Consider the following 24,879-nt stretch of genomic DNA (forward strand, 5'->3'; position numbering starts at 1 on the left):
GTCCACATCTACACGGTATGTAAAAGGGTTGTTGAATTTCCATCTACTCATATTTAAACATTTTTCCCACCAGAATGAGCACGTTTTGTATTTTGACCCAGGCATACATCTACATCATACATCTACTGTTGTCACTGTACATCTGCAGCCTGGGTTTTATGCGTCAATACAGTGGAGGAATCACCTTTTAATAGCAGATGCTACCGAGTGAAAAGGTTGACTGTTTTTGAAGTCTCCTACCACGTTTAAAAAAGAAATGAAAGAAGGTGGCCACTCAAAAGTGGCTCCGCTGGTAAATTTGCCAGTCCAAGCACAGGTTGGGCACCAGCGTCGCTGGTTCAATTTGATCCTGGCTGAGGTCATTCATCAGCGCTGGCCAGGATTCCCCAATCAGCAGTGCACACCAGGCTCGACAACCCCTATTGCAGGTGTGCTGTTCTGTCAGCAAGGGACGAGCCACTCTTCCGATCGGTGCTGATCCTCCAGTAGGAGGCGGTGTTGCCTAGGAAGAGTTAAGGTCAAGTGGTCAAGGTCGAAGGAGGATGGGCTGGCGGAGTCAATCCGCACTTCCTCATTCTGCCCTGCGTGGGGTCAAGGGGCATGGAGCTGGGAAATGAGACATGAAAAACGTGTAATTGGCTACTCGAAATCGGGCAGGTAGGGCAGAAATAAACAGCAATTCTAATTCCGAATTAAAGAGGAAGTAAATCAGACCGGAACACTATAAAGTGTTTGATACTGCGTCATTCATACCTGTGTCATTATCGCCTCGTCCATGGATCACCCTTTCTGTAGGCTTACCCAGAAGCACAAGATTCCAGCAGGACGACACAACATCCCAATGCTTCTTGTGCAGCAACAGCTTTGCTGTGAGGTTATCAGCATAAAGGTCATGCCATAGATACCCAAGTGAGCATTTGAGGGATGAGTGGGGACAATGTGTGCCATCTAGGGCTCAGAGACCAGTGAGCAGGTATGTGCTTGTTCACTGGTCAGAGATGGGATGGAATCCCACAAGAGGGCTTCAGTATTCAGTGCACAGCTGGAACTGCAGCTTGTTGTAGACTTCAGCTGTGGCCACACTGTTACAGATGATAATAATAATAATTCCTTACACTTATGTAGCGCTTTTCTGGACACTCCACTGTCGATAAGAAATGCGAAACAGATTAATAAATTTACTTTTGTCATGTCTGTTCAATAAAATGTGGAAGCACCGGCTACCAAAAAATTGATTATTTCCTAATAATAACAGTATCGACAACGTTTTTTAAACCCACGCTAGGTGGAAAAAAATACATAAATTATCAGCGGAAGAACGATTGTATTTGTAGATACGACTAAAAAAAATATTTAAAAACTCATTCATGCTTCTGAATTGGAATAAATGGCGACGTACACGTGTATTGTAAAACACGGATTTTCTCTTTCTGTGACTTGTTTTTAATTGCAGGTGTGGGTATCCCGATGCCTAACTTACGAATGACCGTGAATATGGAATGCGTAGCAGTAAAAAGCGGTTGTTGTTGTTGTTGTTTTTTGTTAGGCGGACTTTGATACCCAGAACAAAGTGACAGTGTATAATATGAATTCGGCCTCCTTTCGCCTCACGGTTTGCTCTCCGACCTAGTCTCGCCGCTGCTTGAGTCGAGAAACAGAGGAAGGCCTTCGGTTGCCACGGTAACGTAACGCTTTTCAGCTGGAGGAGAAACCGACGCCGAACTGCTGAGATCGCCCGGTTTCGGGTTTCTTCACAGCGCCTGCCCGAAGACCCACGTCGTGCCTGGGAAACATCAAATAAAGTTCAGAGATAATAAAACTGTTGATTTGTTTAAACGTCGTTTGTGGGCAGGCGCCTGAGACACAACTGTCGAATCGCTCGTCTGGTCTTGGGTAAGTTTTTCAAAATGGTTTTACTCCCAAGTCGGTGGTCGAATCCCGGGACTTTTAATACGTATACTGTATAAAATTAAATGCTTTATTAACATTATTACCAAGCCATATCATTCATTACCAAGCCAGTGGAGCAGTTTTTGGCTTTAACTGCTGTAGCTGTAAAAAGTTACATATTTGCAGTTGGCTGTTTGAATTCATCACTGCCGCGTTTTCTGGAGCTTTCGTTTGGTTAAGTAATGTCTACTAGTCTTTTTTTTTAATCAAACACGTGTTTTGACAATTCCTGATAGTTCCCATCACGTTTTTATGTAATTTGTGATATGTTTGATTCCGGAACGTTCAATAATTAATGTAATAATTACTTAACACTAAAATTAGTGCATTAACTGAGGGATTGTTGCTACCAACGGTACCACAAATTAAACATCCTCGTAAAATTGTATGATTTACTAACGATTCGTAAACAGTTTTGCATCCCGTTTGTACCAAAAATGTACAATTAATAATTAAAGAGAGAATAATTAATCTATAATTCTTGAAGATATTTTTTAGCATGCAATAAGACTGAAATGTTTTTTTTTTTAGGTTTTCATCACCGAACCCCGCGAGTTAAAATTAAAAGTTAAACTGTAGGGAGGTATTGAAGTACGATCTTTTTCAGAAATAAGAGTTAATCTGTAGACAAAATAAAACCTGTGGAAGTAATCTCTCATAGTTAGCTTTTACAGCCAGTGCACAGTGCCTACAGTGAGTGCCTAGCGAGTTTCCATTAATCCACTGTGTTTTTAAAGGCATTTCTGTCCACTGTGTTACTGGTTAGCATTAGTGAACCTGCTGTAGAAATGTCTTGGTTTCAGTGTATCGGTTATTGTGTTGGTAGGTTCTTACCGTCAGCATGAGTACAGAGCAGGTTTCTTCTCTGTTGGGTCCGGGGGAAACAAAGAGCACCCAAGTTCCCATAGAGCATCTGGACTATGGTTTCATACAGAACTGCGCTGATGTGAAGCACCTGGGAAGGATACTCAGAGTGTTGAGGTAAAAATGAATTGGTATTGTCAATTTGTCTATTTTAATGTCATAATCAAATTTAAAGTTTTTTAGATTCTCAGCTGAATTATATAAAAGAAGGGGGTTTCAGTCTTATATTTGATCATATAAGATACTGCACTGTCAACTAGTTGTATGTCTAATTGATGCTTTCAAACCCTTTTAGAGACTGTCCACCTATTCAGTCAGTTTTGCCCTTATATAATATATAACTTTTTTAGGGCTCTGAATGGAATAAATACCCTATCAGCAGCCGTATCACCCTGCAACCCTCTGAAGCCCAGCAGGTGTGAGCCTGGCCAGTGCCTGGATGGGAGACCTCCTGGGAAAAACTAAGGCTGCTGCTGGAAGTGGTGTTAGTGGGGCCAGCAGGGGGCGCTCACCGTCACTATACTAGTGCCTCCGTATAGTGACGGGGACACTGTACTGTAAAAAGGCGTTATCCTGTTCATGAGATGTAAAACTGAGGTCCTGACTCTCTGTGGTCACAACTCAGAGCATTTCTTGAAATGTTGGGTCCTGGCCAAATTTCCCATATGGCCTTCACCAATCATGGACCCATGAACTTTCATTAAATTGCTGTATCTAAATAAAAAGTGTACAAAATCTTATTTTTCCTTAATCTTGTGTTGTTCACTTCATAACATTAAGTAAAAATCGATGAGGCTGGAATGTTCATGTGAAACGTTGCGGACGTGAATGTGGCCTTTCCCATGTGATTTATATTGAAGGTCTGGGCAGGAGGGGTTCTATCCTCATCTCATAGACTTTTGTGAGAAACGCATTGAAAAACTGGACCCGAAAAGCCGGGCCCTTCGTAAAGATCAACCTCCGGCCACAGCAGCCAGCCTTCCTGCGGGGGATTGGGCAGAAATTGCTGAAGACTTAAAGGTATGTGTGGAGAGGTGAGCTTCACGGGCTGGCTTTGTAAAAACTGGGTTTTAAAGAGGGCCTTGGAGGTGGGGTGAGCTATTAGCATGGCTGTTGTTATCTACAGAGCTGAAAGTCAAGTGTCTTAATTAGACCATATGAAGGACGTGCTAATCCAAAACCTGTATAGGATTTATATGCTGGACCTGTTATTTTTTTTCCTCACCGCCTGATTTATTCTATCACCTAAGCACACATGGAAGATGGCAACTTTGATCTCATTAGATATTTCAGAAATTGTAGAATGTTCAAAAGAGGTGACCAAGTCACTGATTTTCAGCAATTTGAAAGCCATCTAATACCCTGTATGATTATACAGTACCTACTGTACATCATTAGGATAGCTGTTTGTACAGTAAAGTGGTGGTTATCCCGGCCATTATCAATTTGTAGTTGCATGTTTTTTGCTTGTACTTCTCTTTATTTTTTCTGTATTTCACTTTAAGTATTGCAAGGCAAAAAGTACATAATTTGGTTATTTTGTATAAAGAACAGATTTTCTGATAAAGTATAGAATTCTTCGTGCCAGTCAAAACACATCAGGTATTGGGTATGAAAACAAATGCACTATTTTTATTTTTACATTCCTGACAGAACTGGGAAAATGAAGTTAAACAGAATGAAGCTGAGATGAAACATTTGTCTGTGTTGCATGATGCAGAAAATGTGCCCCTAGTGCGTGGGTCAAATTTCTGTGTCGCTTCAAATCAGGTAAAATGTTGGATATTTTTGCGAATTGGATGCATATGAGGAAATAAGGGTGCACAAGAAATCACATTTCTGGGAAAAGAATAGTTAATTAATCAGCAAACATGAACTAAAATATATACAGTATTTATTAACAATCACAAGAACAGCACAACTAAATGAGGCAAAATGTTACAGAACATAACAAAAACACACATAACAGTTATACTATTTATAAAACAGGGCTTCTCAGAGACTTAACGTTTACAGACCCAGAAACTCAGAATGCTAACTCTGTAACCTGAAGTCCTATATAACAGCCTAAGAAGGCTAACAAGAGAGAGACACCTTGCATCCTAAATTAAAAGAATAAAACCCAGTGTTAAATCTCCCTTTCTATAAACTGGATGCATAGCCAGAATCTGATCCTCTCTCCTGGCACACTTCCATTCCTATCATTCCTACCTCCTTCTCTCTCTCTTGTGTTTTCTTATGCTGTCTTTCTGTTTGTTGAATTTGAAAAGCTTTATAGAGCAAATTTCGGAGACTCAGTAGAGTATCCCTTTGCCAGTTAGACCCATTATTCCAGATAGGGTCTGTGTATTGAGTTATGTTAACATTTGGTTGTGTGCAGTAGTGCTATACTAATTGTGTATATTAAGCGGAAATGTTTTTATTAAATATCGTTCATTATTTACAGAGTAAAGCTACTGATGGAAGAAGTAAAACCAAGAAGAGGGCTGTTCCTCTGGATTACAGAGAATGGGACAAGTGAGATCAAGTTTATAATCCAGTTCTACTGCATTGGAAGGACACTGTGCAATAAACAACAAACAGAAAAAGCCATAAATATGAAGAACGTATTGAGTCACATTACTTAGGTCATGGATCTTTGCAATATGGAGTCACAGGGAGCTGATGTAGAATACAGAAATCCTCAATAGACAGTAGTGGAATGCATTTCAGCTTGTCAGAGACCAAGCACGACCTACACCGTAGAACAGTCATATAGGAGATTCTGAGACTCGGCTGTGCATTCCCAGGCCTTTGTACGTTAAGCAGGCTGTGTTCTGTAATCTACAGGTTTGATGCTGACAAAGAATGTTCCAAAATTGATGGAAACGTCAAAGAAGAATTTTCTTCAGCAGTCATCAATCATGGTCTTCCTAAAGTGAAACGACAAATTGACACAAGAGGTGAAATGTCAGAATAAATATTTAAGTCTCCCTAAAGAGCTGCCATGTGCTCTATAGTGTTTCCTAGACCTTATTTAAAACCTTTATTTCCTCATTATGTTGTGTGAACACTCAGAATTGTTTAACCTTGATGATTTTTTCAAGTTTGCTTTCTTTGCTTTTACAAACACGAAATTGAGGTTAAACACAGACACATATGAATTTAGTCTTTTGGAAACCATGACAAAATTAATGATGCATGACAAAACTTTGGGCAAACTGCAAAACGTCTTTACATAGATGAATTATGAATAAAACTAAAAACACCTGTTGTCATTACTGTGTATTGAGTACATTTATACTCCACTGTACAGTGTATACATGTAGTAAATTAATTTTCTGCTTCATTTTTCAGTGTTTCACATTTTTTTACAGTATATTGGTTTAATTAACCCTTTCACGTAGTTATATAAATTTATATTTAGGAAATTATGCTTAAAAAATCATATTCTGCTCTGTTTTCATTAGTGCGTAGTATATTCTGATATACTTTCCCCTTTTAATGGAAATTGACTAAATCTTTCATTCAGTTGCTGCCTTTAAATCCTTATCGTTAAGACCATCTTGTCAGGTAAAGCCCACAGGTAACAATCATAGATTAAGACTGATTAAACCAGTCTGGATTAATGGAATTGGTTTAAAAGAATCAAGCTTTACATGGCAAGTCTCTGAAGTTGACTTCCAACTCTAATAATATTATTTTCATAATAAGTACTTTTTGTTCATTCGCTCTATAAGACAATATCTTCGCTAACGGTCACTGCAGTGTGTTCTGCCTGGGACCATTTCTTCTGCAGATATCATTTCTTGTCCCGTTTCTGAATTTTGAAATGTAATTTAAATTATTTGGTTTGTTCCTTTATAAATACAGTAAATGGTTATTGTTTAATATTTGTTCCCAGCATTGACTGAAAAGGAAAAACAGCTCCTTGCAAACCGGGAGAAAGATAAAGGCAATGAGGCTTTCAAAGCTAAAGATTATGAAGAAGCTGTGGTGTACTACACAAGGTCAGTGTCAAATGATTGTCAGTCTTTTCCTTTTAGGTTGAAGACTGGTTATTCATGTAAGGTGTTGAAAGCCCTGGCAATGTTCATAAAAGTGGTAATTAACTTCTATGTCCTGGCTTGTTCAAAGTGTCACAATGAATCCTGTTTCGGCATTGTATTTAATACAGCTGCCTCACAACTCCCGGGACCTGTTCAGTGTGAGTTTGGACGTTTAACCATGATTGTGTGGGTTTTCTCCAGGCTGCAGTTTTGTCCCACCTTCCAAAGACAGACTGGCTAGGTTTAGTGGTGTCTTTAATTTGTCCTGGTGTCCTGTCCATGGTGCTGTCCTGCCTTTCCCCCTGTACTACAGCTGTCCCCATGCTGTTAGTTACCAAGAATGCACAGCTTTCTGATAATAAATTAATGAGTGCCATATGCAGTACCCTGGCTGTGCCTAGAAATGAGCAGGTAAGCTTATGATATTTCCTTAAATACAGCAAAACCTGAAAGGGACAAATTTAATTAATTTCATGGATCGTTTTTTTTTTTCAATCAAATTTTAATACCTCTGTCCTTTTTTTATTTTTAATGTCCCTCAGTATATTTATTATGTGCAATCTTTTCAGTCGAGTATCTGTCTCAATGTTGGTTCTACGTTTCAGTTCATGAGGTAATAATGGGTCTTAAAAATATCAGTATTATTATATGACATTTTATTAATATACATTATGTAAGGGCCAAATTAAGAAATCTTATTTTAATTCTTGATATAAGATTTTTAATTAAAAGTTTAATGTCTATGATGGTATTTTGCTAAGTGGAAGTCTTTGACTGAGCTGGTAGGATGACTGGGCATATGAAACAAGCTACCTTACCATGTTCTTGAAGCCAATATCCTGGCTTCTTCTAAGAAACAGCCCAAAGGGTTGAAGGCCCTCTCTTGTTTGTGACTTTTCTTCTGTGTTCCGATAGCCCTCTTGTTTGTAATCTTTCTTACGTCCTATTTATACTCCATTGCCAAAGTTGCGCCAGTGCTTCATGACCTCTTCAGTAGCTAATACACTGCTTGTTACAGGAGCCTCTCTGTGATGCCAACAGTGGCTGCCTACAACAACAGAGCTCAGGCAGAGATTAATCTTCAGAACTGGAATAATGCTTTCCATGACTGTCAAAAAGCATTAGAACTGGAGCCAAACAATCTGAAAGGTATGAGCCCACTTTCACACTGCTTGCTTGAATAATGGTAAACAAGCCATACAATAAACATCATTCATGTTGTTGCTTATTTCTAAATATCTTTCTCATTCTGTGTCTTCCAAGTTGAGACAGAGATGGTGAAGACACGAAATTATTTGCATTGATTTCATAACAAGAAATATGTAGGCACAATGTGTTCTTATCAGCCCCATCAGTTTTCAATTGCAAAACATAGTTGATCTAGCAGTTCAAACAGCCAAATATGTGACAATTTAGTGTTGTTTTTACAGCACTTCTGCGGCGTGCTACTGTGTACAAACACCAGGGAAACTATAAGGCAGCTGTAGACGATTTGAGGAATGTGCTGCGTGCTGAACCACATAATTTGATCGCAAAGGTAAGCAACTACACATTGGTCTAATTTCGTCAGTGCTTTGGGCATAAATGCGATTTTTCCTGATTTGTAAATTCTGACAATTCAAAGTCTTTATTTCTTAAAGTCCAAACAAGAGATTATTGCAGTACTACAGGGAATACCTGCAGTGGTGCTACAGTAGCTCTGGTACTGCAGCAGATGGCGCTGTGGTCGTTTCTTCTTGAAATGTATTATGCTGACAAAGATTATATATCCCTGTCAAATAGATTAAAGTGAATCAATGTCCCATCTATTTAATGGTGCCAATGGTCTTGATATTCTTAATATTACTGGTTAAAATCTAATAGGCTTAATGTCCTCACAACTAAATGGAACCACAAATTTAGAAATGTGATGCATGTGAACTGGAGAACCAATATAAATATGTTCACAATATAAATTACTGTGGCTAAAATGCAGCACTAATTAATGTAGGCTTGAATATCAGATGATGTTAAGATTGTATCTTGCTATTTTGTAAAGTGGCAGAAGGTATTATGTGGTTAATAAATCATTCCATCCTCATGACTTTGCCTTAGAACCTCCTGTGTGAAGCTGAAGAAAAAGTGAAAGATGGAGAATCCGGACCGCAGCCGAGAGGGAAGCGGATTGTCATTGAAGAAGTAGATGAGTCTGAGGAACAGGGAGAAGAAGGTGAGCACCAACCTCCACATTCCTGGACTGGTACCTTTCATTAAACAGCATGTAATTAAGGTTTGATTCGTTATTTCTTTATTTCATGATTTTCAAAAATAATCAGCACAGGAACTCCAGAGCTGTTTGTTCTGGATCAAGTGGGTAAGCAAAGCTATTAGAGGCTGTAAGAACAATGGGATGTCTCCATACTCAATAGCTTCAGTTTCCAGCGTTGTGTTATACATCTATTGCTCAATACTTAATACACATTTTGTCATCTGTTCTGAAGTGATTGTGAAACGCCTGGATTTGGTCATAAGCTTAATGGCGGAGCTGGAATTGGGAAAACACTGCTGTTGAGAGGTTGTGCGTAGTTATGTGGAAAAGGGAATTGAGAAAGCTGAAAGAAGATGTTTGTTGTGTCAGACAGATGCATCACACCGTTAAAATTGCTCAAGTTAGGAGGCTGTTCCTAAACTGATCTTAGTCTACTTTTTCTTTACTGTGTGCTAATAATATTAGGGTTTCTGACATTGTTACTTTGCAGTGCTTAAAAATCTTACTTGACAAGAGGTATTCATTTTATGGGAACATTTATTTTGTTCTAGTGTTTAATAAAGCTTGAGGTATCAGTAGTATTTAGTTTTTAGGGCTCATAAAATTTAAGTTTCTATTCTTTCCTGAAGTTCAGACATTGAGCTTTCAGTATTTTACCTCATAGACCCTGCAAATATGTTTTTCAAAATGTGATTAGGGTATGATACTGTAAAGTAGACATTTGTGTGCAGTTGTGAGGCTCTGAAAGGGTTACTCAACCTTAGCAAAGCCGCAACCAGTTGATTCAGGATCTGCTGATCTCTTAGCCAGCCACAAAAAGATGGGCTTCCTTCATTTATCACTCATTTCTGCAACATCAAAAAGGTGTAGATTAAAGGGAGAAACAAAGATACTCCCTTGAACAAATATCCTGTAGACCTTGTATTAGAAATATTTCACTATTAAAAGCCATGTACCTTAGTTACACATCCATCAAGCTTTTAGTGTCATTTCCTCACACCCCTGTGTGCAGGGCTGCAGTAGGCCTTCCCACAGAGTGACGTAATCACTGACTGCGCCTGTGGGCGTGTCTTCTTGCATTTCCTACAGCAGAAGGCAGCCTGCATGTGGGTGGAGAGACTGCCAGTCCTGCTGTGAAGGGAGAAATGGGGAACGCAAATAAAAAGTTTCCCGGCAGAGGAGATGGGGGCCCCAGGATGGAGACGAAGACGTCACCTGCGCCCCAGAAAGAGAAGAGCAAAGGAGCCAGTGGGGAAACGTCCAGGGCCCAAGGAGACAGCAAGTCTGCAGACCAGGGGCTGGTGAATGGAGCGCAGGAGAATGGGAGCTGTGTAGGTGATCAGAGCAGTTCTGGTGCCCCAGGTACTGACAGCAGCAGGCCCGACGTCATCTCTGGGGCCCTAACCCCGGAACTAGCTAAGCTGAAAAGTCAAGGCAACGAGCTTTTCAAGAATGGACAATTTTCTGATGCCTTGAATAAGTACACCCAGGCCATTGGTGGCTTTATTGAGGCCGGTAAGTCCATTTTCTTTGCTTTACTTAGCCATGGGCGTATTGAATTACCACTTTAAGATTCTTTTGCATAAAGAGTCTTTTATCAGTTCTTTGAAAAGTAATTTCAGAAACAGCCAGGAATGTTTTTAACTTTGGTTGATCTCCTGTTACAGATTTTAAGGGCACATGCCGGATGAAAATATAATGATTTAAAAAATATGCGGCCATATAACAAAACGTGCTTTTCTAAATGACTACCCTTTTCTTCCTTTTTTGTATTACATAATAAGGAGCCAGTATCAATGGATTCGCACCTGTCATGGCTTAAATATTTTTCTTCATGTCATTCAAGATAGGACTCCTCAAAGCATAGTACATGCTTTGAGGAGTTTTATCTTGAATGACATGAAGAATGTATGTTATGAATTTCGGTTCAAAGAGTGCTGTGCAAGCAGTAGAGAAGTAATTAGCTACATAACATGTTTTGAATAGTTCTGATGTCTTCTTATACCTTGGAAAGAGAAATGTAAAGCATTTCAAGCTGTCCAACAAGGAAATAATGGCAGTAAAACTGTAACAGTATTTAACAGACCAGATTAAAACATATCAGCAGAGTGAGTTGGAGAAAGTAATGAAAAATGAGTGGGTATCCACTTCTGGTGCCATGCCTTCTTTAAAACCAATTTTAATTTTAATTAAAAACCTTCTCTAAAACCAGTTTAAAACCAATTAATTGAAGAGTAAAACTGCCATCAGTAAAATAAAAGTTTTAAGCCCACGAGAGTTTCAAGATAAATTGAGTAAAGGAGGACAATTTTGCCCACTTTAGCCATTTACCTTAATATTGGAGATACCACAGATGATAACTAACACGTTATCAATTGGAATCACAGCTAATTATTTTTTTTAAATGGTCTTGACTTTTAAAATCTAAGTGTAATAACATCTTGGGTGTTAAAATTGTAAGTCTAAAACTAATCTTTTTTGCTGTTTTATTTTTTAAAAAATAATTTATTTGAGATGTTCACAAGTGCTTTAATTCACAGTTCCTCCGTGAATTCCTGTCATTTTTCTTCACTTGTTTGATGAGACTGCTGATTTGCAGATGAACAAATTCATTATGGGACAACAATGTATAACAAGTTGTGTTATCTTTCAAATGTATTATCTTTGAGTAATGCAAAAATTGAAAACAGAAATACACTCAGAGATGATTTTGCTTCAACCTTGAAAAAATGATTCAAACCATATATTATTACAAGGGCGTGTCTTTGTCCAGCAGAGTTATAGTATAGTAATCAAGATAATTTATGAGTCCTGAGCTTCATCCCGCAGTATACAAGTCACCATCTGAGAGCTAAACAAATTTGATCCTCATTACAGTCAAGAATTTTTTCGGCAAGGGACTCTGAAGTTTTGTCAGTGTGCAATTCACCTTACATAAATTGCAACCAGAAATATAGTTCGTTTGACGCACCACTATCAATGACGGTCCAGCCCACCTTCAGCAGTGTTCATTGATATGAGATGCAGAGTTCGATTTCTGTTTTGTGATTTCCCCTGAAAGAAAGCGAACTGTGAGGACTGCAGTCTCCCATCATTGAGAACATTGTGACCATCTCTCTCAACCAGCACCTTGTGTGATATCACCCATTCTGGTTCCCAGAGTGCCGAGGTCCATGTGTCTATGGGCTAAAATGCTAAATCAGTTAAGGGGAAGTGGGCTCACACTACTACAGTGCCCTGTGTGGAGAAAACATCCAAGGCTATACTAACACATCTAGAATGGGAAATCGTTCTTCATGGCATTTTTTTTAACTGCAAGAAAGTAAGAGGTGGCAAGATTTTAAAATGGCCACCGGGGCTCTTTGATTACTGTGCCATTGTTTTTGTAGCAGAAATACAGGTGTGAACTGCTGATTGGCACCAGTCAGCATTCTCATTTGGCCCTCTCCCCTGATGCTTTATACAGATTCCTCGCGATGAAGCCTCTAGGCTGCATAGGGCTGTAAAGACCCCCATGAACTGAGAGATCAGAGGATTTTTCACTTGTTTGGTTGCTGCCATGTAGCTGTATTATTGAAAGGTTCCCTCCAAATTGTTGCAAAGGAATCTCAGGTGGACAACCCGAGTCAGTAAATAAATTACTAATTTTTTACATCATGTACCTCATTATTTGCTTCATATGTATTTTAAAAGGCTTTAAGAGCTTACAGACATAATACTGCGCTGGCATTTTCCGTCGATTCATTATGTTAAGTGAACTTCATATTAACACAGCAGATATTTCTGTAATCCGGATTTTGTTCAGCTAAACCAAGGATTTTAGGTTGGTAAGTCCATTTATCAAAAAACAAAATCGGCATCTGGCAGTCTTCATATGCTGTTGAAGGGCATCCATTTAGTAAAAAAATCTCATTTCACAGTTTGGCCAGGATTCTGTTTTCAGTAACTCTTAAAAGCCTCAATGCAATGTAAACCATTACTAGGCTTACATTTTGTGCATTGTTTTTTTGTGTTGTTAGAAGCCAAACTCCTAGTTTATTTTAAGCATTCACTCTGTACATATTCATGTACATGCTAAAACATATTACAACAAGATGCCACAGCCTCTATAGCATCTAGGGAGGTCCTGCTGAAAACTGTTGATGTGAATAGAGCAAATTGATTATTGTTCTGCCTTGTAAGCATTTTATAATAAATAACTGCTTTGTAACTGTTTTTTAAGGTATCGACAGTGCAGAAGACCTCAGTATTCTGTACTCAAACCGAGCTGCATGCCATCTGAAGGATGGGAACAGTCTTGAGTGCATTCAAGACTGTAAAAGGTAAAAGCTCATAGAGCTACACTGTCATCTGTCTAAAGACCATATATTGAACCGAGGTTCTTTTATGTGTGTGATAGTCCCAGTGACAATTTTCACCAGTAAATGGCTACTACAAATCTTCCATAATTACTACAGATTTTTCTGTTCTGAGAGTTCTTAGAGATAGGTCTCATAAAAAGAGCAGCTCTCCATTTTTCAATGGTTTAATTAATAATTTTACTAAATGTACGTAAACCATTAAAAAAAAATATAGGCCCTAACTTTTGAAAGATTACTTCAGTTAGAAAAACAGCTGGGTTTACTTTCATTGAAAATCCTTAATACTTCTGTATATTCACTTAAAGAGAGAGAAAGAATTAGATGTATGTCTGACCTGTTTGTCTACTTAAAATCAGGAATTGTCTCTTTTCTAAACCCAAGAAAATGAAATTGAGGTGAACCCATTCGTAATATGTTTTACACATTTAAACATAATTTTGTAACTGGGAAATAATAATTAAACAGAATTTTTTCCTTTCCTTGCATTTTTTATGTAGTTGAAAGAACAGTATGTTTGATATGTTGTAAAATTTGGATTTTGTACAAGAACCATTGCTTTTTTTACTGCTGGGCAGCAGTAAGAGATCTTCAGACAGTTTTCCAATGTTGGTTTTAGGAATGTTTGTGTGTTTGTGACGGACTGAGTCATTGTGGGTAGGTACCTCCTATAATTGTAAGCCGTGTCACATTCGTAAGGGTTATACAGTACATCCATGGTTTATTGGACTAGTGGTGTATATGTTTACTGAATATTATTAATGATTAGAAAAATAACATACTATTACACTGTATTGTAAGAAATTAATATACTGTATTGTTGAGAGACAAATGTCATCGGTATTGTACAGTTGGAATATGATGCCTCTGGCTTAGATTAACTTGTTTAGTTTCTTGTGAAACAGTTCAGTCTCTTCAGTATGTGCACTCAAAGGTTCACCACAGGTTATTTTTATTCGCCATACCACGACCTTTACAAAATTGCCAAAGCCACCCTTCACTGTGTTTGAAATTCAATTTCGTGTGCCTGGGCAGCGTACTGTCTGCACATCTCACTTCAACACTATGGACGTTTACACCACAATAGCATTGCTGTTCTTGCCAGCAATGAATGCCCCTTCGTGGGGTGATGTTTTCATGAGCCACTTTTAATATGCTTTCTTGGGACAGTGCCTGTTTTCTTTGTTGTGGTTCATATTGTTGTGGTTCATCATTTTTCAGCTTTAGCTACAACAAACGTAACCTTCATCTTGCAAATATCTGAAACAGATTTTTGACAGTATTCCTCACGCACTCGATTCACAGACACTTCAGATTCTAATTTCTCAGTCATGCTCAAATGTACTCTTCTTCTCTGTTCACCACCCTTTGAGGCCTTGGTTTTTCACTTCTTTACACTTTTTTGAGCAAGATATCACAAAATCTGATACTCGTCATAGTGAATACACTTAGATGCAAGAGGATGAATGGCACACATAGACCAAGAGTAGTGTCCCTTTTGTGGAAAACCTTCCCTTTACCTACTTTTGCCCATTAAATCCGAAGTCTGTTTAAGCGAAGGTATTTGTGACTGTACTTGCGAAGGTGCCTGAGAAAGTATTGTGTGTCATGAACCAGGAGTCATTTGAAGTGATATTACTGCCATGAGGTTTGTGCTAAACACAGAGCCTACAGAGTAGGAGGCTTCTGTGTGTATTAAATAGATATTTCTGAAGGACACGAGATTAGCTAAAGCCATAACATCTTGTTAAACTCTCATTTATAACAGGAAGTATGTCCCTGTGATCTGCATTTTGAAATTGTTTGAGGCTAATATCTTGTTAATAAATGGTGTCATAAATACCATATCAAGTACCGTGAAGAGTGAAACGATTACCTTTGTTTTCCTGTGTTTGTGCAGGGTGGCTAGACCTTAGCTGTTGCTTTCCATTACCATGGCAGACTGTGTAGGTTAGGACTTGAGTCACGTGACAAGGGGGCTGTTTACATGAATCTAGGCAGATTGCTGATATAGTTTAGAAGGTCCGTAGAGATCAACCCATGAGCCTAAACATTCACATGGGTTACAGCCAAACACTTGACAGGAATTCATATTTTGTGACCTTTTCTGTTGTGTTGATTATTTTATGTTGTTGACATTAAACATGCAGTGACGCTGACTTTACCAGACCATGGGACCAGGATATGTTTTCTAGTAAGAGCAAACTGGGCAAATTGCCCATTAATATTTGTTGTAATTAACTGGAGCAAACAACCAGATATTCCAAACCAACAGTGGTTAATGAAATTGGTTCTTCTTAATCCATCTCTTGAGAGTTGAACTTCCATAAACAGTTAGCTCCACTCGTTTTTTTCTGGTGAGGTGTAGCTGTTGCATTAACTCTGAAACTGCTTAATTCTGCGTATGATACTAAACACTCAAGGCTTCTTAGTGTAGTATTCGCTGATTGTGTTAGACAATACATTTAAGTGGCACTACTTTCTCTACATTTATGTGGCAATTGTTTTTTAAATAACTGGGTTTATGATCTAAATAAATAAGTCGTTTTAAATTAGTTTCTGTTTCAATTAAAGATATGTCATGTTATGCCAAATGTATTTTTTTTCTTACCCATAGTGCCAACACAGGACATACTGTATGGCTAAGCGTTCTGGTTGTTTCACACAGTCTCGGTTCAGCCTGCTTGCTTTGGATAGTGTATCCTGATCTCATTCTTCTGTTTTTAAAAGAGCCTTGGAGCTCCAGCCTTTCTCCATCAAGCCCCTTCTTCGGAGAGCCATGGCTTATGAGTCACTGGAGAATTACCGGCAGGCCTACGTGGATTATAAGACTGTGCTTCAGATCGACCGGGGAGTGCAGGCTGCCAGCGACAGTGCCAACAGGTACAGGCCACAGCTTCAGATGTACATACTGTGACACATCCTCACTGTGGAGAAGGGCCTGCTTCCAGAAGAATCAAAACCCTCTTACACAGCAATTCAGTTTGGCACCTCTACTGCAGCAGGACAGTGTATGAAACGCCTTCTCTGCTTCAAGTCATTAGTGGCTGGAGTCAGAATTGCTATTCTGCTCTGAAACAGAGGCTAACAGGTATAGCAGACCACTCAGTTTTAGCTTTTTATAGTGTCTGCCTCCACATGGGCTACATGGACGTTCTTTTCAAATTGAGAACAAGAGGCATCTCTTTACAGTAAGTGTTGAGAGAGAATGGAATATCTGCCCTGGCTTCTATCAAGAAATGTCTGGAGGAAAACCTCAGACCAGTTAGCTACTGAAAACAAAACAAACGAGCTGGATGGACAACAAGGCCACCTCTCATTTGTAACTAGTGTGTGGTTTTAGCTCACAATATAGCTATGTAGAAAAAATGAAATTCCAAGCAGTTGAAGTGTGAATAAAGAACCTCTAGGATTTTTATTTTCTGAATCTTTTAAGTAAGATGTTTTCTGATGCTTTTCAATATCATTGTTTTTATATTGTCAGTTATTTTCTACTTCCTTCTTTTGTTTTGTTTTTTTTATATTTTCTTTTTGAGTTGTATTTTTGACATCCTTTAACTAAAACAACCATATACTGAAGTTTAAAAGTATGTTATATTTTCTCATCTAAGAAATTAAAAAATGTCTGCACTAACTCCACTTGTTAACAATTTCTGCACATCACTATTTAAAACATTTGTTATAAACCTTCACATGTATTTATATTTATGCATAAATGAAACACTTTGTTCAAATAGATTTTGTTTACAATAGTGTTATGTCAGACGTTGAAATGAATGTAGCGATAGAAGTTAAGATACCTCCTGTGTGTCTTGACAATTTTTGGACTTGTTTGCTACACTTACATTATACTGGAGATAATATGGGGGTTTTCAGGATGTGTCAATGCTGTATCCAACTACACTGTTCATCACAGGGAAACCTGTACTTGTGAGTAATGATGTTTTTTTTTCCTGTAAGGATTTCACGGTTGTTAATAGCACAGGACGGTCACGCCTGGAGAGAGAACCTGCCTACAATCCCAGTGGTGCCCTTGTCCTCCCAGCAGCACAGATGGCAGGAGCCGTTGCCCAGATCGGAGCAAACACCGGGCACAGGCCAGGTCTTGGATAGCGCCGGCGCACCACAGGACACAGGTACCACCTGACTGTAGAGTCCGGCGCCGAGCAGGTAACTCGCGCGCCAGCTTCAGACTGTTAGTCACTCCCGTCTTCCACATCCACGTCCACAGAGTGATCGATGGAAAAACACAGAGAGAGATTGCATAGTGAATAGGACTAGAATTTATATTCATTTAATTTCCAAACTGCATTCGAGCACGTTCTGTGGAGCTGTAGTGATCCAGACTCGGTGGTTTCCTGGACTGTGAAGGCAGTTATTTATAACATTCTCATTAGTGAAAACACTGTGTTGGCTGTTTTTCCTATGCCTATACCAGCAATTCTATTGATGACATGTTATAAAGTAAATTGAATACTGACCTGCCTTACTGTTTACTCTTGGACTGGAACCTACAGTAAATAGGTATGTATTTTTTTCTGTAACACAGGAAAAACTGTTTATTAATATCAGAAAGCTTTTTACTAAATTAAATAGTGTAACAGCGGTAACAGTATAATAGGCTATTATGTTACCCAATACCAAGTGTATAAATATGTAAAGGAACAAGTAATAGGTTTATTCCATGCTGAAAAAAAGAAGAAAGAGAACACAACGTTTCGGCCGTGGAGCCTTCTTCAGGTGTGGGCTTGGTCACACACCAAGGTCACACACCTGAAGAAGGCTCCATGGCCGAAACGTTGTGTTCTCTTTTTTCTTTTTTTCAGCATGGAATAAACCTATTACTTGTTCCTTTGCAGCCTACGCATGCTGACGCAGCTACCCACCTGAACTACTACCGTATAAATATGTATGTGCCTTTCTCAAGAAGCACAATAACAGTGAGTGGACAGGAGGGATAGTAGTCTTGAATGCTCATCTTTTTATTTACTGACAACACCCAGTGCCAGGGGAGTCTCTAATCGGGGCTGGGAGGTGTAGCTTTAGCCAGGCGAGCGTGTGACACAGAACTGCATCATCCCTGTGGTAAAGCAGTGGTCAGACCTGTTTGAACCAGTGAAACCACTGCATAGAAGGAAGTAATGTGTTTTAACCCTGAATTTTGTGTGTTAATTTACTTCTAATTTCATTGCATATTCTCTACTACTAAATAAGTCCTAAACTTTCTTCTCAGATATAAAATGGTTAATAATTAGCATATACATATATTAGCTGTATTGTCTTTAAAACTGGGATTATTGTATATTAACATTATTACACTTTTGTCTTTCATTGAAAGCACTGGATAATTTCCAGGTCCATGTAATTGTTGTTTTCTAAAGAAATTAAAAGAAAAAAAAACTCAAGCCAAGATGATTTTAGTTTCATTTTCAAACATTCAGATTTAACTGGAGTGGATGTGATACAACACATTATTCCACAATGCCAAACAGATTAAACTTGCATTTAACAACCCTGCTATTTTTGTCTTTAAGGTGAAAAGGCTGATGCCCTTTTCCTTTCTTTGAAGCAAGAAGGAAATGATTTTGTGAAGAAAAGCCAATACAGGGCCGGACTTGGAAAGTACAGTGAATGCCTTAAGATAAAACCTGAAGAGTGTGCTATTTATACTAACAGGTACTGTTTGTCTTCCTGAACACTGAAGTAAATACGTACCATTGTTTATATAGCAACTCTGCTGTAAAAGCTAGACTACATCAAAAGGTGTCATGAGCAGGACAACCAGTGTTAAAAGAAATAAGTTTAATTAAAATAAGATGTAAAAGTCTTGTTTATTTCTCTCAGCATTTCTTTTCTTGCTTGTAAAGTCGTTGATTATAGACAGCAAATGTCTTTGAAAGAGGCAGAGTATGGGGATATAAAAATAGGACCTTCCCCTGGGATACCCTTTGATCTCCTTTCACACAGCCACAATACACATACCATTTACTGTGTGTGGCAGAGGAATACCCTTTTCATTGTGAGGACAGTCATTCTTCTACTTGTATTTGTAGTGATCTGGAAATACTGTACAACGGTCATGTCTAGAACAAGCTGTAATCCCTGCAGTAAGTACTGTTTAGCCTACAAAAAGAACAGAAGACTGTGATCTGGTAAATGGAAATGAAAAGGAGCAAACTGTAATCTAAATAAGTAAACACTTTTTAATCATAAGTTTCTGTGTTCCGTTTCTAGAGCTTTGTGTTATTTAAAACTGGATCAGTTTGCAGAAGCCAAACAAGACTGTGATTCTGCACTTCAACTGGAGCCCTCAAATAAGAAAGCATTTTACAGAAGGGCTCTAGCCTACAAAGGGTTACAGGTGAGTTCGGTATCTTCATCAATCCAATCCTGAGATTCTGACTGTTTTTTTTTTTCATCCAGTGTGGGGATCTGTGTTTTTTGGTGAACCCTGGGAATCTTAACACAAAAACATGCCAGTTTTCCTTATATAAGTTAAACATCCTTACAAATGTATGAGTTCATTTCACTTTTACTTAGAAATCATTTATCTTTTAATGTACTGTCACAAAATTGATGCACACTCCCACTCCTAAACAGTGTAACCATTTTTTTGCCTTTGTTGAAGGTTCATATACCTGTTTTGCAGACCTTTAATGATAAATCCTGTCTTTTCCAACTAATACCTTAATACCTACAGTAAGCGATATTCTTTTGATCCCACATCATTAAAAAATAGCCAGACACAGTCTGATTTAATCTGCAAAGTGATCTTCTTAGGGCTTAGCACATTTGTTAAAGTCTAATGAGGTTGCACTGTGCTTTAAGCAATTTCCTGTAAAGTATTTCACTTTTTTGGTTTGCAAAACATGTTTGTTGGGAGGAAATATGCAAAGCTGGATTTCAGAATCCATCCAGGAGTTCTTTAATGAGCGTACTACTCAAATTAGTTTTTTACTTTATTTTCCTCCTCTGGAACATTTACACTTGTGCAAGCCCAAGCTCATCTCCAAGTTATTAAGATAGGCTGGTGGAGGTTTTTTGGTTGAGGGAATCTTGACTTATTGGAAAACCTTTAACATTTGAAAGCAGCTCCTTTCAAGCAGTTCCATCATCTAATATTTTCACCATTATATATTTACTAATATATGTAGTATTTGCAACTACACAAACACCCTCCCATTGCAGTACACTGTGATACTGTACCTCAATATATAATAGACAAATATAGATTAGTGGGGCATCAAAAGAACCTTATCACTCTAGTTTTCTGAAAACATACAGTACGTGCATAAATAAAGTACATTTTGGAAAGTGATTGAATATCGTTGGAGCCTTTTGAGCATTCATGACTCGTACAGTTATGTGACACTTGCGGAAACACTAAATCCCTGCATTAGTGGAAAATTCATGGGACACATATGACGAGATGATTTTTTTTGTTGCGGGGGAGCCGAAGCCTACCTGGCAAGCAACATGAGCAAGGTGGGCTACACCCTGGAGAGGACGCCAGTCCGTCGCAGGACACACCCTCACACCAGGGCCAGCACGCCTTTGAACTGTAGTAGGAAAGAAACCAGAGCACCCAGAGGAAACCCATGTGAAGATGGGGAGGATCTGCGTACTCCATGCAGATAGCACTCCGGCTCTGGACATGAGCCCAGGACTAAAGCCCTGTGAGATAGCAGTGCTAGCCAATGTGCCACTGTGCTGTCCGCCTAGTGAAAATCAAGAGAGAAAAACAGAAAGGAATCAATAAACCCCACTTGACAAAATAAATAATTACCTTCGTGCCATCAGTCTGTAGGATGCTGCTGTGCTGGATACGCTACTTGCCAGGCTTGATTACCATTGAACATGGAGGATGATCAGGGAAGATTGTTAGGCTTCTAGTGCGAAGAGACCAGTGAACAGGCACGTTTGTCCACGCTCTACAAGAGGAACTGAACAGAATCCCACAAGACATATTCTGCAATGCCATGCAAAGCATGTGTTACATATGCTATTTGTATTGTTTCTGATAGTGGCCACAGTTAAATATTAATCTTTAATATAATTTTATATTAATAATGTAAAATGCCAGTACACCTGCTCCTTAAAACTTTGATTTTCTTACCATGACTCTGATGATTAATAATACTTTGTTTCAGTTACAACTGATCAGCTTCTTTTGGTACTCAGCATAGTTCTAAGATTTTGAACTCCTGTTTGTGCCATACTGTACAGTGCCCAGTCTATTCTGAGCTCTTGCTTGCTGTGCTTGACTCTGAAGCACTTGTCAGTGTAGGTGCTAAGCAGTTGCATGCTGTGTGTGTGCAGGACTACGCTGCTTGCAGTGCAGACCTGCAGGAGTTGCTGCGCTTGGACCCCAGTGTGCAGGAGGCGGAGAGAGAGCTGCAAGAGGTCACTGGGCTGCTGAAGCAGCAGCACCTGTCTGCCAGCCCTCAGGACAAACACAGGAGGAATGTCCCCATCCAGGAGGTAAGATGCCACTTCAGCACCTGTCTCTTCAGGTGGGAACGCAGTACAGTCAGAATTAGTTGCTTCACTGAGCCCAGAATTACTGGTTTGATGGGTGGATTCATTAACCAATTCATAAAACTATATTTCATGATCAGTCCTACAGTTTTATTTAATTGGTCATTTAAGTCCTTTATATGTACATTTAATGTCTAAATTTTCATTACATTTGGATACGCATTTTATTGTGAGGCCTGTTTACCTTTTTAACACTAACTTTTTAGCAAGTTTTATTAGTTTGTCTTTAGTTTTGTAGCTTTGTGACCAAAATTGCTTCCTTACACTTCCTAGAAGATGTAGAGGAGCTCATTTACACCTAATTCTTTTTCATATCTTTTCGCTTCAGGGTCAGTGTCCACATTTAAGATTTGTAGTTTCATATTTCTCTACATTTTTGCTATGTAATATTCTGCACTTCATGCTGCACATCATGTCATCTGGGTCTGGGTTTCACTGGCCAAGAAAGCTGAAGCCTTCTCCAGGACATGTCCTCAGCCATGTGCTGTTAGCAAATGAATGGTTACAGAGGTATGTTTTGCCTGGTTCAGGCAGTGTCCCCAAGAAAACGGAGACAGCTGCTCCTGTGCTTTGGTTTACGACTTCACTTTTTCAGTCCAGTAAGAATTCTTCTTCGTCTGCAGGTGAATGACAACGAGGAAACTGAAAGCACAGAGCATAGGACCAGCGAGATAGACAGAGAAGAAATGAACAACACCGTTGAGGTGGAACACACATTTACATTAGAGCCTACAAATGCCTACGAGTTTGGCCAGGCCTTGAACGCAGCAAGGGCAAAAGGCGATGTTGCTACGTGTGCTGAATTGCTCTGCAGTGTAGAGCCAGAGAAGCTCCCTTCCTTCATGAGCAATAAGCTGGATGGGGATGTCTTTACTTTTATTATTCAAGCTCTCGATGAACATCTACTTCAAGAGGACCCCATTGCTGTTTACCATCATTTGAACCACCTGCACAAAGCGGAAAGGTTCAAGGTATGTTCCCATTTTTTCTATACACTGTATACGGCTGTTCCACTAATACCACGCCATGAATGTCAATATCTACAGCATCCTTGATGCACCTTTAAATATTGTTTCATTGGAATCATTTTCAAAGGAGTTGTCTACCAACTTGAATGTTGATTGAAACTTTTGTGTTTCCAGGTGGTACTGCTGCTTTTGAGCAAAAATGAACGTCAAAAGGTAAACCAACTATTTGAACATCTGTCTATGGTTGAAAAGCAAGGGTTTACAACATATGATGTTCAGAATCTAGCAAACAAGTATATTGTTTCATGAATGCAGTACTTTCCCCACACACTTTGAGTGGGAGGTGGATCTATGCAAACAATGGCTTTCATGGTTTGTATGCTGAAAAATCTCAAATATATCAATCTGTTACATGCTGAAATAACATTTATACACAGTCAATTTGGTGAGTTTACACTTCTATATTCAAATTTATCAAGGTTTTTTTCATTTAAGACATCAACATTGATGGTTCCTCTCTTGAGTTTTTCTAAATCGCAACTTTCTTTAATGGGAGGTAATTTTTGGAGGAAGTCTCTTCATAATTCTCTCCAGGGAATTGAATGTTCCAGGGTGATTTTAATCCTGTAAAGACAGGTTTAAAGTGTAAAACCTGTCAGGAATCTTCAAGCAGTCCAATAGTGAGAAACCAGACCCTAAATGTACATACACCTCTACTGTATTTCCACAGGTTTCATTTGACATCTCAGAATTCTAAATGTTATGTTTAACTTCTGAGGCTAGGATACAATACTACATTTGCTAGAACAGTCTCTGCATTAAATGTAGCTCTCCTTCTGGACAAATATGATAGTGTACAGCAAATGAAAAACAAACCAAATTCTATTTGTACTATGTATCTGATGCAAGATGGTTATGGTTCAGCAAGGCACATCTGAGTATGTTGAATTTATGGTTTATGCATAGTTATGCAGTCATTCTGCAGTGTCCTCATGTAAAAAGGAACACTTGGGATTATTCTGCATTCAGAGGGCTGCATTAGCTAGTTACAACCCTTGAGAGCAGCCCCACTGTGGAAAGCTAATTGCCACAAGGCACATGTAAGGGTTTACATTATCTTGACTGCAAAATTAAATCTTTGTACTGTTGTTTGGTGCCAAACATTACAGCTGCAGCATGACAGACTCATATCATGTTCACTAAGAATTCTCAATTGAGATGGAATTGTTGCAAGAAATTTTACTTATTGATTTCACTGCTGCTCGGTAAAAGCCTATACCAAGATTTATTTTGCCAGATTTTAGTAGTGTAAAAGTGCAGACATTTTGTTTTCTGTTTATGTTGTAAATAATATTCAGCATTGCATACAATAGATTTTTAAAATGTTTGGGAATGTGAAAATATTTTAAATGAGATGTGCATTAAATTTAAATATGCTTTCTGATCTTAAAATGTATTACTGAGGACTATGCAATAGCTTCAATTGACCAGCGCCTTAACCAGAGGGCAGCTGTGAAAATGTAATACATTTACTAAAATAGCATTTAAGGATCTGGAATCAGGCAAATGCTGTCCACATAGCTAAATAGTAAGCACTGTACAAACAGTATTTGCAGAGAAAGAACATCTCTACAAAATCTGTTTTTAAAAAACTTGACTCTACATTTTTCACTCAGGTTTCTTCTGGTAATGCTGAATGTAACTTTCAAGGGGATGTATAGAATAGTTGCTCAAAGAAAAATGGTTTTAAATTTTTTAAATAAAAGTTCAGTTATTGTACTATTTCGTTATGTTGAAAGTCTTTGAATGTATACTGTTAAATTCAGGGAGACAAGCTTGCAATAATTGATCCAGCAATAAACTGCATGTGAAAGACTTGATTCCGAGTGGTTTTGTTTTGTAGTGTATCTACCATAAACACAAAA

At 38.6% G+C, this 24,879-nt stretch overlaps 1 protein-coding gene across 2 annotated transcripts; it reads left to right on the top strand.

Annotated features, from left to right (window-relative positions):
• The first annotated feature begins 1,695 nt into the window (after positions 1-1,695).
• LOC102693836 (sperm-associated antigen 1) lies at positions 1,696-24,834 on the top strand. Of its 2 annotated transcripts, none has more exons than XM_015358196.2 (19): positions 1,696-1,893; positions 2,777-2,931; positions 3,675-3,834; positions 4,468-4,584; positions 5,261-5,331; positions 5,644-5,756; positions 6,698-6,803; positions 7,861-7,991; positions 8,273-8,379; positions 8,937-9,051; positions 10,180-10,605; positions 13,313-13,412; positions 16,179-16,331; positions 17,409-17,584; positions 18,983-19,124; positions 19,683-19,809; positions 21,768-21,929; positions 22,610-22,957; positions 23,129-24,834. In XM_015358196.2, the coding sequence occupies exons 2-19, from the start codon at positions 2,792-2,794 to the stop codon at positions 23,261-23,263; spliced, it is 2,829 nt and encodes a 942-aa protein (XP_015213682.2). In that variant the 5' UTR covers positions 1,696-1,893; positions 2,777-2,791; the 3' UTR covers positions 23,264-24,834. The 2 variants fall into 2 exon arrangements, with proteins under 2 accessions (XP_015213682.2, XP_015213683.2); XM_015358197.2 differs by having other exon boundaries at positions 10,183-10,605.
• The last annotated feature ends 45 nt before the right edge of the window (positions 24,835-24,879 follow it).

The sequence above is a fragment of the Lepisosteus oculatus genome, chromosome 10 (genome assembly GCF_040954835.1).
Source record: "Lepisosteus oculatus isolate fLepOcu1 chromosome 10, fLepOcu1.hap2, whole genome shotgun sequence".
Taxonomy (NCBI): Eukaryota; Metazoa; Chordata; class Actinopteri; order Semionotiformes; family Lepisosteidae; genus Lepisosteus; species Lepisosteus oculatus.